Source organism: Neopsephotus bourkii, unplaced genomic scaffold, assembly GCF_033783945.1.
Source record: "Neopsephotus bourkii isolate Nb327-2 ecotype Australia unplaced genomic scaffold, CSIRO-AGI_Nbou_v1 NB_196, whole genome shotgun sequence".
NCBI classification, from domain to species: domain Eukaryota; kingdom Metazoa; phylum Chordata; class Aves; order Psittaciformes; family Psittacidae; genus Neopsephotus; species Neopsephotus bourkii.
In genome coordinates, this window is record NW_026900709.1 from 9,423,200 (window position 1) to 9,439,957 (window position 16,758).

At 35.6% G+C, this 16,758-nt stretch overlaps 1 protein-coding gene across 5 annotated transcripts in view; it reads left to right on the plus strand.

The window, feature by feature from the left end:
* The window catches only part of SESTD1 (SEC14 and spectrin domain containing 1), a 58,693-nt gene extending 41,935 nt beyond the window's left edge, over positions 1-16,758 (plus strand). For all 5 annotated transcript variants that reach the window (XM_061379355.1, XM_061379345.1, XM_061379362.1 and 2 more), the window contains 9 exons: positions 2,586-2,708; positions 5,704-5,898; positions 6,486-6,600; positions 7,707-7,866; positions 9,841-9,922; positions 10,251-10,373; positions 11,435-11,626; positions 13,352-13,473; positions 16,012-16,758. In XM_061379355.1, the coding sequence (XP_061235339.1) occupies positions 2,586-2,708; positions 5,704-5,898; positions 6,486-6,600; positions 7,707-7,866; positions 9,841-9,922; positions 10,251-10,373; positions 11,435-11,626; positions 13,352-13,473; positions 16,012-16,141 (1,242 nt within the window). In that variant the 3' untranslated portion in view covers positions 16,142-16,758. The remainder of the gene's footprint in view (positions 1-2,585; positions 2,709-5,703; positions 5,899-6,485; positions 6,601-7,706; positions 7,867-9,840; positions 9,923-10,250; positions 10,374-11,434; positions 11,627-13,351; positions 13,474-16,011) is intronic.

Below are 16,758 nucleotides of genomic sequence, written 5' to 3' on the forward strand. Positions count from 1 at the left end.
ATATGAAAATAGTATTATATAGAACATGTTAGCATGGCTATCGGTATAGTTGGGTGAGATTTTTCTTTTCCCCTGTGGTAGAGTGGTTGAATAAGATATGCCAATTGAAACAAAATTCATAATGTCCTTTGGCAGGTTGGCATTGTTAATGCATTTAAATGGGCTTTTTTTTCTAGGATATTAGCTTCATTTTGCAGTATTTGTATAAGAAGTAGTTATTTGTTTACTCTGTCTATGCAATGGATGGTGTATAGTAAGTGAACTGAGTCTCAGTACAGAGGAAAAATGTGTTTCACTGTTTTACCCAACTGATTGGTTTTATAAAGTGCATTTTTATATCTAAGTGCCATACAAGTGTATGGGGAAAACTTACTAAATCTAGAAAGTAAAAGCTGATTTAGTTTCCTTTTGGTTATGGGAGAAAATTAGGCTAATAGACAAAAGTAAGAAGGTAATTATGGACTAGAAGAAACAAATAGATTTAAAGTGCCATGAATTTAGTTTGCCAAAGTAAACTGAAGTTGCAGTACAACATGCAGTATTTTCAGCTGGAATGGGTGTTTACATTGAAAGGGTTTTTTTGGTGTTGGTTTTTTGTTTTGTTGTTTTGTTTGGTGGTTTTTTTTTGTTTTGTTTTGTTTTTTAGTGTTTTCCTGTTAGCTTTCATTAAAATGACATTCTTACTTTTTGTATAGCTGCTTATGTTGCTAATAACTCCTGGCTTGCTTTTGTATTCCTCTTTAATTTTCACCATTTGAGGGTTCTGCTTTCTGTGAACTGCTTAGTTCTTGCTCTTATCCATAACCACCTCTCTTCCCTTGTGGCTTCAATATCATACTCTCTCTTTTTTACTACCCCTCTTAAATTCTGTTCCGTGGTTTTGTTTCCTTTATCTTTCATTCTGCAGTGCAAAGATGGCTCCAATTTCCAGGCAATATGTGATGAGCAGTTCTACTAAACAGACTGCTTATGAACAGCTCTGTATATTATAATAAATCCTAGCTTTGTGCCTCCTTAAGCAGAGGTGTTAGTTGGTATTTTTCTGACCTTCATAAAAAATAACATCAGGCCTTGCAGTACTCTAGTCATTAACCATTTAAGGATATATTTTATGAAAATAACATCACTTTTTTCTCAAGTATCTGTTACACAAGAATAGCTATGTGCTAAGCTAACCAGTTTTAGAGGCAAGGCAGGAGTTGCTGGAAACTTCTAATGGGGAGGTGGTCTTGGTCACTGTTCCAGACTTGCATGAGAATCGTTATTTCCGTGTGTTTCCAGGCCACTGAGGTTACGGGAGGACATCTGGGTGCCTTCATGTCTAGGTCCATTCCATGTTTAACTAACAACAGCTGTGCAGAAGTCCTAAGCACAACAAGAAGTTTATGTTTAAACAAAAAGAGCCTGGAATGGTAGTCTTAATTTGGTCCTAGAAATGGTAAAAGTAAGGAAGACTGAGGATGCTTTTAAAGCAGAGTAGATGCCCTGAAGCAGCACTTTGGGTGATGGTGAGGTGGGAAAGACACAGACATGATAGCTAAAAGGTGTGTAACCTTTGAGTAACCTGTACTGGTGATGGTCATTTTTGATTACTGTTGCAATGTAGCCTAGCAGCACTAGGAAGGTCTCATTTGTCTTCATGGTTATGGTGTTACATTGTGTATTGTATGATATTTCCTGAAGAACTCTGTAAAACTGTTCTGTCATCTTTGTTTAGCAAAAGTCACATTAAAGAGAGGAAGTTGGCTTCCTATGCTGTTTCATTAAGGTTCAGAATGTGGGGGTATTCCTGCATTTCCTTTCTTCAGGACTACGATGATTTTTGCACTAGGTTCTAGATATTTAAAAATCATAATAAAAATATTGCCATGGATATCATCTGATAATTGAAGTGTATATAAGGAAACAAAAATTAGAGATAACATGCTTTGCTTTGAAAAATATTTACATCAAATGAAATAGCTTAGTAATAGTAATAATAGAAAGCCAATACTGTAGTCCGAAATTGTATTGCTATGACCCTGCAGAGTTTTCTGCAAAAGTAGATCTCGTGAGATGTGAGCATTAAGAATTTGTAAGAGGCTTTTGTTATTTGAATAGAGCAAATTGAAAGACATAAATATATACCATACTAAGTTGTGTAAGCTTCATTTTGGAATAAGTACATATCCTGTACTTATGTACAAAGTAAGGAAAAAACTCAGCTGTCAGGTTGAATACAGCTGTACACTGTAATTAGGCAAAAATAAAAAGAAAAATCTTGTTTGAACACAAGAGGTCCATTATCAAGAAAACTCTGGTTTAAGCTCTTTTATTGACTTATTTAAGAAATGACAAACGTGTGACAAATCTTTTGCTAGCTGCTACCAGCTTTCATGAAGCTGATAGACTAAAGTTAATGAAAAGTAGTTCACTTAAAGCTTTTCAATATGTGAATGGGTTCAATAAGACTTCTACAGATCCTAATTTTTTTGCATAAATATATACTTGAAAATACTTCTGCTTATATTACAGAGTTCTTCTTACAACAGTTTTCATGTAATTGATCTGCTACTTTATTTTTGTTACCTTTATTTTATTGACAGGTAGTCAACTGGCTTGAAGGACCTGGATCAGAACAGTTAAGAACCCAGTGGGGAATAGGTGATTCAATTAGAGCTTCACAAGCTTTACAACAGAAACATGAAGAAATTGAGAGTCAGCACAGTGTGAGATTTTCCATACCTTTTTCAAGTAGCAAAATAATTCTAAGTACATGCAGTTATGAACAATGTATTTTGAGTCTGAGTATCTAGAAAATTTGCATAGTGTGTGATTTTATGGATTTTAGAGAGAAGTTTAAGAACTTAATATGACCATTACGTGCGCATGTTATTTTATTTTCTGGTATAGAAAAATACTCATTTCTGTTATTTTTCTTGGGTTTATATTACATTACAGTAGTTCTTAAATTTTTGTGTTGAGTAAGAAGAGTATATTATACTCAGTACTCCAAAGGCATGTTGCTTACAGCGCTTTTCTTCTTTTCTGACTTTCCTGGATGTAGACTGACAATTTTGTCCACTTTTCCAAAGTTCCCTTTGCAGTCATGGCAAAGAAAATAGGTCACTGGTTTATAAATTTTCTGATGTACTTTAGAAAAACAGCCCAACCCAAACCTTTACTTAGACTACACTGGTTCTGTTGACTACTTTCCTTGGTTGGATGCATAACTATGTGTTGTAGGTCAAGTGATTCCTGTCTGCTTTGTCTTCTCATTACTTTAAGCTCTTCAAGTTCTGCTCTGAGAACCAGTACCTTGTCAAGTATGAAACATTGTAGCAGTTAAGATCCTAACTGGAGGGGGGGGGAATCCCCTGTCTATTTCATTGACAAAAATAATGTCTTTCATATTCATACATGAATCATATTATTAGCACTCCAAACTGCAAAGAGAAAACAAGATTGAATATACTTTGTTTTCACTTGGATGTCTATAACAGATAATTATGCTTTAGCTGAGGCTAAATATAGTCCTTGTATCCTTGAAATCCCACCAAAGCTTGCAGGCTGGTCTACAGTTTGCTCATCACTAAAGCACTGACAAGATGGAATGCTGCTTGGTTCTCAGGGCCTGGTAGAAGTTTGCAGAAACAATGGTTGGAAAAAATTATTTTGAATTTTATACCAAAGGAAGTAACTGGAAGACCACTAGCCCACCTTAAATTTGGATGCCTGTTTATAAATCAAAACTGGCTTTGGCCACAGCACTAGAATGATGTGCTTTGTCTTTTGATTTTTGATCATCCCTTAATAGCTGAGTGTACTCTTCTTTCATTATTTTCCTATTTTTTTCTCTCCTAAAAATAGAATTGACAGCTTGTATGCTTGCTTGCCTTCATGATCTATTTATTGTTGATTATATTAGTACTTTTGGAAGATGCTTGCAGAAATGTTTGAGTTGTTTGTTTTATCGATAAACCTTTTATATCAATTTACTTTGAACTCAGTTTTCTTAATGTGTTTTTGTTTGTTTTGAGGGGGGCAGTGTTTGTGTGGGGGGGTTCATTTTCTGTTTTATTTTTTCATTTTCTGAGCAACACAGCGATATGTTATTTTAGAGTAAATGTTTGGCCTTTTCTCTATGTTTTTGAGCTGTCATGTACAGCTGTACCTAACTTGCTTCAATGGAAAAGATCAGAAACACACTTTTTATCTCTGGTTTGCCAGTCTCTTAATTTCGCTGATAGCTTGACCAAAAGCGATTACTGCAGCTGTTTAAAGCTAAAAATAAAAACTAACAATTAGTAATCTAGATTTTTTGGTTTGACTTCTCACTTGTCACACTCAATAAGTTGGATTTGTATGTTCAGTGTCTGAAGGAAATAAGAAATTATAAGGAAATAAGAATCATGTTGTGCAAGCTGAGTTGATTGAAACTGTATAGTACATGTGTGACAATGGAATATTTCCATACTATGTCATCTTAGTTGACCCTTTTGGAGTAAAGAAAAGATTGATTCAGTTCTTAATTTTTTGGCTGACTGCTAATTTAACTTTTTCATGATTTCTTCTTCCCTTCGCCTTCTTCCCCCTTCTTTTAATACTCTGTTTCTTCCTGTGAGCAGATGGTAGAGGTGACTTCGGGTAAAAAGAAACCCTTTCAGAATATGGATATTTATACTCTGTACTCTGCATGCTTTGTAAATAAATGACGCAAAAGCTGAAGGCATAATTAAAAAAAAAAAAAAGGGGGGCAAATATCCCAGTAGGAGCATGACAAGAGTACTAATTAAATCAGATATTTTAGGTCAATAGATGGTGCTGTTCCATAGCGCTAGAAATGAATAGGGTGTTTGAAGGTCGTTTAACTGTAGGCCAAAATAAAAGCTGTTGAGCAAACATGTTTTACTTTACAGGCATCTTGGTCATGCAAGATGTGAAGTGATCTTGATATATCAAGTCGTTTTTAAGTCTCCTAGAATTGTTAAATATTTGAACTGTTTTCTTTTACAAATACACCACTATGACAACGTAGCAAACTCCTTTGTATCTACTCACTAATCAAAGTATTTGAAAAACAAAGCTACACATTTTGAATTGAGTAGTGCAAAGCTTTCTTTAAATAAGAAGCTAGAGTTATTTTGAGGTTTCTGTGCATGGATACTCTGTTATATTCACAAGATAGAGATTGCTTCCACTTTGTTAGCAGTAGTATTTTTTTCTGAATGTTTTAAGAAAATTATTGCTGGTTTCAGTCGTGTCACTGAAAGTAACACCTAGGAAGTTGTATGAACGATAGCTTGTATATGTAATAGTGTACCACTTGGCAAAAGGTCTCGTGTTTCAGTAGAGCACTATAGAAATGTAAGCATTATAAATTTATTTAAAAATTGTGGAATTCTTTTGTTGGTTCAGTAAAATAGTTTGAGTTGGGAGTATAGTGCTGGGAGCTAGTAGCCATGCCTCGTAATCTTCCTGTCTTTCTGCACCATTTTCTTAATACTGCAGCACATGTATTAAAATGTTCTAAGCTCTTTTTGAGTTGATTTGATATTAGGAAATGTTTTTTTCCTTCTGTGTGAGAATTCATAATTATAGTGTAAGCTGTAATAAGTTCCTTTTTTAGTCTGATTGTTAGTCTGCAGTTGGATGTATGTCATTGTAAGAGAAATAGATCTCTGTTTTGTATTATTTTAATGATTAATTTTTTTGTGTTTGTAGGAATGGTTTGCGGTTTATGTTGAGCTTAATCAGCAGATAGCAGCTCTTCTAAATGCAGGAGATGAGGAAGACCTTGTGGAATTAAAAGCATTGCAGCAACAGCTGAGTGATGTGTGTTACCGTCAGGCCAGTCAGCTGGAATTCAGGCAGAATCTATTACAAGCAGCACTTGAATTCCACAGTGTTGCCCAGGATGTAAGTTTTAATTTTTAACATTTCTCAGGCTCTCCTGTCAATACATTCTAGCCTTAGTATTATTAACATTGAATACATAGGAAAAAAATCAGGGGAGGGGGAGGAAATACAATGTCACTTGGAAAATGCTGTAAGTAATTTACTGTGATTGAAACTGAGATGTATTTCCCTTTTGTTTAGGAGGGAAGTGCTTTGTAATAAGTCTTACATTTCAACAATGTTTGAAATAAAATAGTTTCTAGTTTAAAAGTTGCTTTTTCATTTCTTTTTTTTTTTTTTAATAAATTAGAGTATACCACAATGTGGTATACTTTTTATGGTTTCCTTTTAAAATGGCATTTATTCCTTTCCTATACTTTTTAAAAAAAAACAAAAAAAACACGAAAACTAGGCTTTCCCCCTCCCCCTCATATAGGTATATATGCTTTTGGAATTTTATAGGCAGATGGGTTGTTTAGCCTTCATCTTGGCTTTCGTTTTCTATAGATGCAAAGAGAAATGTCTACATATTCAGAAGATTGCAGACCAAGTCATCTGAAGCTCAAACTTCTTTTAAATATCCACATTTATTTTGTTTTTCATTTTAGCTGTCTCAGCAGTTGGATGGCTTACTAGGAATGTTGTGTGTAGATGTAGCACCAGCAGATGGAGCATCAATTCAACAAACTTTAAAACTATTGGAAGAGAAATTGAAAAGTGTTGGTAAGCCAAATATTTCTTCATTTCAGATACACACATTCTAATGAATGCATTACAGGAAAAAACAACAGTAACCCCACCACCACCTTAAAAAAAAAAAAGAAAAAAGAAGCAGAAAAAATGTCTCACTCTTCTTCCATCTTCAAGCTAAGTAATGATCCACCTAGCTACCTTTAGTTTGCCTATGCTATCTACTGCATAGAAATTCTATCTGGGAAAATTATCTGGAAATGTTTTCCTTTAGCTTTTTTATATGTTAATATATGTTATACCACCATTATCATCTCTGGTCAAACTTTCCCCCCCACTAGTCACTCTTAGTATTTTGGGAAAATAGTGCTTAGATGATCTTTTTCTCTCCACAGTTGACCTTTTGATTGTTATTCATTCAGGTTTAGAATGCTTGTACCGAGTGTTTTGCAGTAGCTTTGAATGTATATGTTTAATGAATAGCACATTTAAGGTGGTTAAACTGTCAAGCATTTAAAATGGAGTATTTCAATTGGAAGGGATCTACAGTGATCATCTAGTCCAGTATATTGTAGGAGAAAGAGCTTTGAAGGAAAATAATTGATATATGGTAGAAGTAGTTATGATTGCAGTTTGGTGTGTAAACTAGATACTCCTTTCGGAAAAGAGATGGTAGAACTGCCAAATAGCAGCAGATTCTAAGGTTTGGTGCATTTCAGTATAGAAAAATGTATCAGCTGTATTGGATGTATTGTAAAGCAGTGACATCTGCCAGCCATGGAAGAACATTAGGCTACAGCTGCTTAGCAGTGATAAATATTTTGGGTACTGTGCAACTGTGTGGATGAAATACTTTAATTAGCTAGTTAATTTGCTGAAAATACTATCAGCTTTTATTCCTTATTATCTGCTAGGTCATACAATAGCAAAGTGATTGCTCTTTGTTAATATGGACAAATGCACACTCAAGTGTAAAAGTTGGAAAGGGTGCTGGAAGACAGGTAGTAGTGTCCTTTTCATTTTCTAGTTTTCCATCTCAGATTCTGTTGTATTTCAGCTCCCTGGGGAAAGAACCCTCCAAATTTATAAAAGTGACCATTGACTTCTGTTTTCTTTCTTTTTTCTACATTTTTCTTTAGACTTAGGCTTGCAAGGCTTGCGTGAGAAAGGTCAAAGTCTTCTTGATCAGATATCTAATCAGGCATCCTGGGCCTATGGAAAAGATGTGACCATTGAAAACAAAGAAAACGTGGACCATATCCAGGGAGTGATGGAAGATATGCAGCTTAGAAAACAAAGGTAATAACAGTTCTACTAATAATATTTTTGTGTGCTGAAAGGTCACATATTTTATATAACTTTTTTTTTTCCTTCTTAAAGATGCAGTAGTACTGGATTAGCTGTAGTACTGGATTAGCTATAGTACTACCTTTTTTCCCCACTCAGTGGTGCAGAAGAGTCAGGTGATGTTACTTACTGCTGGAACCCCTAAGACAATAAAGTACTTTCCATAGCAAATGCATGAACAAAAAGGTACCTCAAGAGAACACAAGGTATAATGAGCATCAGGTTGTTCTTTTTAGGATTTAGTTATATAAGAAACCATGGTTTTTGGTAATGCTTAGAGAAGGTACTGGTTTAACTATGTCCTCTGAATCCTATTTACTTGAGCAGCACTTGTGTTCAGAGTGCCAACTGTGAAGAGCTATAGAGGAACATGTGTCACAGTGTAATAAAAGAGCAGTTGGAATTTAGTGCTGAGAGAAGAAATGCACATGGGAGAAGGGAAAACTATATACATAGTAATGGACTCTGAACCATCTGTTAACACTGAGATAAACATTGGAAAATTTCTGCAAAAATTGCTTTAATGTTCAGTCATATTGTGAGAAGCCACTACAATGCTAAGGATTATTAGGAAATAAATAGGAAACTAAAAGGAAAATGTTACTGTCGCTGTATAGATCTGTAGTCTGTTTTATGTGTTAACACAATTCCGGTCCCTATTCTCAGAAGGGATATAGAATTGTGAGAAGTAAATTAGAGGATCAAAAAGTCAATAAAATGTTCAGCAAAGGTATGAAATAGCTTCCAGGTGATGAATGATTAAGCAAGGTTCTTTAGCTTGGACAAGAGGCAAAAAGGTACAATAAGGATTACTGTCTTCTGGTAGCATTTAATAGTAATTTTTGTGACACTTTTTTCAATTTCTGTTGAATGTTTTTCATTATTTATGCACATGTAGTGTAATGTTTATTACTAGGGGTATTTTTCTGATTTAGTTATGCTTCTGGAACCCATACTTTGTTTTCCTGAAAATTTAGAGCAATGATTTTCCTTTCTGTAAGGATCGCAGTCCTATGGGACATGTAGGAGAATGTAGCATGCTGTTATATTTGTGCTTATATTTGCAACTAGCTTGAAAAAAACAGATCTGTGGGTACTGGTTTTTGCATTCACTTATAGTACTAACTGGTTTTGACAATACTAATTCCTTTGCACTGGATGGGATCTGGAATCTTGCTGTCTAGTTAGCAGGCTCTGAAATTGGAGTGGAAGGGTCATTCTGCTAAATGCATTAGCTTAACTCTCACTATGAAAAGAACTTTCAATGCTACTTTTAATTCTAACTAGAAAAAGAACTGGAAAATGTATTTAATATGTGACAAGAGGATTAGAACTAGGTTTTACAAGATTTGGATTTTGAAATGCTTCCTGACATGTTATAGCAAAGTGCATCATCATATAAAGGTTCAATTATTGCAATCTTAAGTTAGCTAAAAAGAAAAATGGAAAGATGTATTAACATTTAAAAAAGTCCTCATTTTATTCGCCAAGAAACTTTGCTGACAGCTCACAGTACAATTCAGAATCATGCCAGGTTTAAGTAAGCTTTCTTTCACCTAGGCTTTGATAGGGTAGAGTCCGTGTTAGCCACATAAACATCTGTGTGGCAAATCGTACAAGTGCAGCAAGGTAAGGAATCTCCAGTGTTGTTGTAAGGCCTTGTAGCTACTGTTGGTATTGCTATCTATAGCTTAACCTTTGGAGTCTTGAGGGTCATGATTTCTGTGGGTTGTAGTGATCAGTTCTATTGATTGCCTGTTCTTATTATGTGAGGCATTATATATTTTGGCCAAGATAAGCAGTACAAAAATGCTTTAATCACCTTTTCGTGAACACTTTCATACTGTTCACTGAAACCATTGTCAAAATTTGTGTATTATCTCTGCTATGTATGTGTTGGCGAGTCATTTTGTGCTACTATTTAAGGTGTGAAGATATGGTGGATGTGCGGCGACTGAAGATGCTTCAGATGGTACAGTTATTTAAATGTGAAGAGGATGCTGCTCAGGTATGGAAATTTCTACAAAATTGCATCATCCTGGTTTTTCACTGGTTAAATTTGTGGGGGTTGGTAGTTGCACAGTGTTATTTTTGTCACTTTCAAATATAGTCATATTTAGTGAATATGTACGGTGAAAATAAAGGATGTAGCTATGGCTGCAAGAGTACCTGGTGATTTGCATGCATGAACTACCAGTTTGAGATCTCTTTGAGATCTTTATGAGAACTTTTTTCTGTATCAAAAGTATATGCTAGTACTGAAGTTACTTCAGCCTTCTGGATTTTTTTGTTGTTGTTATTTTCTAGTTTTCACTCTTCTAACTTACCTTTTTCAGGCAGTAGAATGGTTAAGTGAACTGTTGGATGCTCTGCTGAAGACACATATCCGACTGGGAGATGATGCTCAAGAAACAAAAGTTTTACTGGAGAAACATCGAAAATTTGTTGATGTTGCACAGGTGAAATGAGTTATTTTATTTTTTTTTTAGCTATATGGGTTTTGTACAGTTTCAGAAGATTCCTAAATAGAATTGGTACTGGTATGAATAATCATGGAACATCTGTTACTAGTCTTAATGGTTTGCTTCAGTGCTTGAATGAAGTAATTGTGATTGCTGGAATTGGTGATCACCTTAGTGAGATTTTGAAGTTCCACCAACAATAGCAATGCTGCAGTTTACACTACCTTAGTTCTCATGGGCAGTGCAAACCACGGAACATTAAGTTCACATCGATTTTTCTTAAAAGACATATTTCAAATAGTCTTTTGAAAAACTGAAATACAGATAAGCCACTTAATTTTAGTCTATTTTGGGCTGTACTTCATGAAACAGAGCTTGTCTTTGTAATGATTTTCTAGATGTTTGAGTGTTGATGTGTGATGGTCCTGCTCACACAAGGAATTCTGGTACTAGCAGCTAGTGCGTGAACAGAACTGACAGGTTTAATTATTGACTAGAAGGCAGCTGAATGCTGCTGTACAAGAGTCTGCTAAAATTCACTGAAGCAATAGGGCAAGTTTACACAGCTGTTTGAAAATTTTGATTATGCAAACAGATACCAGGTACCTGTGAAAGAATGTCACCTAAGAATAAAAAGTGTGCAAGTTGGGCCTTTTTCAGGTGCTTTTATGGATATGTACTTCATTTAGGAAAGTCTAATTGCAGCAGATGTTGAGAATCCCATGTAGATGCAAGCAGCTATTCAGAGTTTTCAGGAAGCTGTTTTTTTTCCCCCAGTATGAATGCTAGACAACAGAATTATTTTTAATCTGTTGGTTTTTTTGGGTTTTTTTTTTTTTTCCTTACGAGCAAATATGCTGCTTGGTCATTATGATTTTATTCATACTTCAGCCATGTTTTCTAGTAGACCAGATGAGTTCAATATAGGTCCACTTTGTGGACCTATATTTTGGAGCTTTCATAAGCTTGTCTGCTCTTGGTTTAAGTTGTTAATTAGCTCCTAAGTTAAATGCAGAGGTTTTATATATACTTTGTTTCGCATCCCCTCCAACTTCTAGAGTACGTATGATTATGGGAGACAGTTACTGCAGGCAACTGTGGTCCTGTGCCAGTCCCTACGATGCACCTCAAGGTCCTCGGGGGACACGCTGCCAAGACTTAACAGAGTGTGGAAGCAGTTTACAGTAACTTCTGAGGAGAGAGTACATCGGCTGGAAACGGCTGTTGCGTTTCATTCAAGTGCTGAAAAGGTGAGTGTCATGTTTTTAAGAAGAAAAATTTCTCATCAGAATGTAAGCAAACAAAAGGTAACAAGTATGAAGTTGTCAATGCATAATACCCCTTTTCTAAACACTAAAAAAATGCAGAAAGAAGAATTTAAGCATATTTTTCTAAGTTTTCATTTCAGTGCTAAATGTAATTATGGCTTGCATACCTACATTGGTATGAGCATTTATTTGTGTGTGTTAGACTAATTCTTAAAGGCAAGGAGCACTTTTTGATTTGTGTTTTTGTGCAAGGTATAATACAAAGTTATGGAGTCATTTAAGATGTTTTGGAGAGTTAAAAGGAGTATTGCCTTTTAAGATATCTGCATTTCAAATATGTGTAAACAAATGCAACCAGTTTAGTTTCTATGTATACTGTGTTGCTGCATCTGGTATTTCGTGCTTGAAGGGTTTTCAGCATGCTTTCTTCAAAACATGTCTTGGTATGGTATGGTTTTCAAACTCCTATAACCAAATATCTCACCCCTGTCCCCAGTTGGATGATGCTAGAAGCCACAGAGGAGGATGAATATTGTTCTGAGAAACAGTTGCTATTCAGTAGCAGCTTGCTGAAGGGGGAAAATGTTGATATTTCTTAAATGCATGAATTCAGGACAGTATCCATTAAAGCTGATTATGAGAGTAGGGCTTTTCATCCAGGAACCATTCTTTTTGTGAAGTGATACATTTTAGAAAAGCAATTTAGTGTATGTATCTAATGTTGACAACAAAATTTGATATAACTGCAAAAGAGTGCCAGTCTTGCACGTTTAAAATAAGTTCAAAATAAATTCATTCTGAGTGTGGATACAAAGCTGATTCATATGCTCCTTGCTTTCAGTAGAAATAGATCATCTATGCTGCCAGAGGTGCCTGAGAAAGATTTTAGTTGATACCAAATTAGAATTTGGTGGTTCATAAACTCCTGAAAAAGTTGATTATCTCAGTCCACATTGTGAGCATTCATTCATTATTGCAGTAGTTAATTGCTGTGGTTTTAGGCAATCGTGAGCTTAAAACAAGGAAAAGGATGGCTGAAGTAGTAATGCTCTTACTCAAAAACATTATTGTCCTAGCACTGTTGTGTCATATTGATGAGTCTGTGAGGAAAATGCGTTCTTAATATCTTCGTTGCTTTGGAAAAAAGTAAGATGTGTTGGAGGGAGAAGTGGAAGCAAATACAGAAATAAGTAGTGGTATTGGGTCTCCATCCCATCTGGAAATACTGGCGTTCAGATTTTTTTTTAATCCTACCTTTTCTGTGCCAGATGGGGATTTTAGTTTTGAAATAGCTTGTAAGGGACCCTTGTTATCCATGTTCTTCGGTTTTATATGACTGTCTTGTATGTTTCGTAATGCAGGTTATTATTTTTATGCACTTTATATTTTTTGCTGGAATATTGTCTAGCAAGACTGTTTTCATTTTTGTTCCCTTAGGAGTAATGTAAAACGTTCTAGTACAAAACAGTGGTAGTCCTGGACTATTTTCTCAATATAGCTTAATCAACATTTTCCTTTCTTGAATTGTACAAATATTTCAGTTGATCTCATATAAATGTGGCAGTGTAGATGCTTGAAGAGCGCTGACAATGCCAGTTAATGGCACTTAAAAAAAAACAAACCCTACATGCTGCTATCCCTTGTGTGTTCTACTCTGTATTTCCTTTCCTTTTTTTTTTTTTTTCTTTTTTTTCCTCTTTCTAATAGATTTTGGAAGAATGTCCAGAGCAGCCTGAAGCTTTTAATGACACGGAGCAATTTGATGAAATTGAAGCAGTTGGGAAATCACTATTGGACAGACTAACAGTGCCTGTAGTTTATCCTGATGGGTATGCAGAATGTTTTTTCTAACACCTTTTAAATGCACTTTTGGTTAAGCTTCATAATAGTCTGGTATGCAGAAGAATCCTGAATGCTTATTGCTGAAATTAAAGAGGCAGCATGCTAATACTCAGTAAAAATTCTTTCCTACCTTTTCACAGAAAGTAGGCAGGTCCAATTCCAAATTTTCCAAAGGCCACATGCCCACTGTTTTAAAGTAGTGAGTTTTTTACATTCAATAATTATAAGATTTATGCAGTTTTTACACCAATAAAGTGTGTGAAAGCAACGAAAGAATGTCCCAATCTCTTCTTCATGAAAAAAAGTTATTTGCAATTCTGTCCATCTGAGGTTCTAAGCCAGTACATTAAAAATAAATCTACATTTGATTCATTCAGCAAATGAAACAGTACTTCCCTTGTGAACTATTAATACTAATTTAAAACTGGTGGCTGTCTTGAGTTAAAAAAGCAAATTGAATTTGGAATCTCCACATAATAAAACTCAGTTTTCTATGTTTAGTAAAATACTCTTGTGCATTGCAATGCTGAGGGTATAGTTAATTTCTTCTACCTCAGTATAACCAAGCCTTGGAACTAGCCCCTCCATGTGTAGGATCCCACACCATAATGAATGGGATTTGAAATCAGTATTTTGAATTAGGGGCTGAAACATTATGAGATGATATCAGGCAACAGCATTTATTGATTTCAGGAAATCAATCTGAAACATACAGTTACAGGAAGCAGGTCATGAAAATCAATTTTCTGTCATCTTGTTTCCAAAATCTCATGTTCCCTATGCAGTATAGTTTCCTTCACTAAGGAGTGCTGCCCATGGGAGATGGACACGGGCCTGAACAAGTAGTGAGGACTTTATAGCAGTGAGATAAAAAACATAACACCCCCCCCCCCAAAAAAAAACCCCAAACAAACCAACCCACAGAAGAGTCAAAACAAAACAAAAAAAAAGCCACTGATCAAGAAGTCTTGTGGGTTTTGAAATATTTTGGTTTAATTTTTGCATAGCAGATTTCAGTGACCTGGTAAAACTAACAACTGTTTTTTATAAAACAGATGTAATTTGCAGACAGACTATTACGGTAAAAACAAACGTTAAAACCCGGGAAAGCTCCCCATGAAATGTTGTTTGGCACACTTTGAAGTTTGAGTCCTAACATAATGCTCCTATAACTATAGGTATGTCTATGCCTGTATTTTAGGTTGTCTGAATCCTGAACATTGTTTCTGATCCCTCTGGCGTATCAGCAGAGTTCCGTGTGTCCGCCTTCTCAAAAGATAGATCTTAACTGTCTGAAATCCCAGGATCCCTGGCTCATCATCCCTAGGCATTCTGTTTTTGAAGCATTAAACAAACAAGTTACAAAGGGTTCGCTCATTAGTAGAAACAGTTTAAGAAACACACAAAATGGCACAAAATGCTTGGCAGTGTTATCTTTACCCTCTTCACCACTTTGGACTTTTGTCAGTATCTTCTTGGAAGACCAGGTCACTGTTCCCTGTCCTCCTCATGTCTTCTACTCTGCATCAGGAAAAATATCTACCCTTGCTGTGATCCCATGTGCAGCTGTGCAGTCTGTTGTCTTTGGAGCTCTCTAATCAAACTAGTCTACTCCTTTGTGAAATAACTTTTTGGTCCGCTAAGGCCTGTTCCCCACCAACTCTGTCTGAAGTCTTTTGTCCTACCTCCATTTCTTGCTCTTCTGAAACATGTATTCTGTTCCAATTCTCATTTTGCTGACAGCTTAGTGGTGTCCCTAGCATTTCAGCTGTTCTTTTTTTGTATTTGAATGGGAGAAATCAACTTACACAGCCATGTGTTCTTTTCAGTCTGAGAAACAGGGAACGTAATTTGACAGCATGTGGCTGACTTCACACACAGAGTCCTTCAATAATGCAGCAATTGTATAGCCTCAGAATACATCTATAGAGAGATGTCCTTGACTGTCATAGTACTTAAAACTGACAGACTGACTTGGGGGGTAGCCAGAGAAGGGAGGTAAAAAAAAAAAATAGTAAGTATCTAGTTGCACTTACAGAACAGCACCCTGCTGTTAGAATCATAGAATGGTTTGGATCCAACCCCCCTGCCACTGTCAGGGACACCTTCCACTAGACCAGGATGCTTAAAGCCCCATCCAACCTGGCCTGCACACTTCCAGGGATGGGGCATCCACAACTTCTGTGGGCAACCTGTTCCAGTGCCTCATTGCTCTCAACCTTCTGTTGAGAGAATTTTTTGGATTTAAAGAAAATTACTACAAATTTAAAAAAAAATATTACAAATGCTAGTACTTCAGCATTTGTAATAATTTTATCAAGATCTGCCGTTAAGTCTCATCACTGAGTCTTCCAAAGCCTTTTAAAAGGTGGCTTTTAGATTTCAAGATAAAAAAAGTGCCTCTCTTCCCTTATCTGCTTTGTGTTTTCCAGTGCTATTAATGTGTATATTCATTTACTTTCTTGCTTCTCACTGATAACTTTTGGGTTTGGGTTTTTGGGGTTGTGTTTGTTTTTTTTTTCCAGGTCTGAACAGTACTTTGGGAGCCCAAGTGATATGGCTTCTGCAGCAGAACACATTAGAGAGAAGATGAAGCTAGTTAGCCTGAAAAAGCAGCAGCTGAGACAACCAGAAGCCACTACCCCAGAGAGCTAATACTGACCCTTGTCTATAAATTCATAATAGGACTTCAGTTTGTAATCCAGCATGTTGTTTGAATATTACAGAATTTGGCATAATATATTAAAATGCATTTCACAGCTGTTATAAGTATCATCTATTTTTCAAAGTAAATGTTCTCAGCATCTTAACACTGTACATCTATCAAGCCATAATTATTTAACATGCTATGAAACCATAGATTCCAAGTATCTTATGAAAAGGAACTGTAAACTTTGCACTGAAATTTGCTGTAAAGCTTTACCTGACCTGTCAGCTGCTTCTCGGTTAAACAGCTGATGCAAGCTTTGAATGGTGCTAATGAAAGTGTTAGGAGTTCCATATTATGAAATTGTAGTTCTTTGCTTCCCTCTATGCCCAGGTGATGTAGTAATTTTAGACTGTAGGTAAGTTCCTGCAGCGTAGGCAGTGGTGACCCTATAATTTTAATTTGAAATACTTTAAAAAAAAAATATCATTTTTATTGTGCCAGTATGCAACCTGCCATCAAATCTTTGATATATTAAATCCATTAAACAGATGTTTTCCTATTTGTATTGATAATGTATTAAAAGCTGTTTGTGCTTAATAAAAATCATCTTTTTAAAATCTAA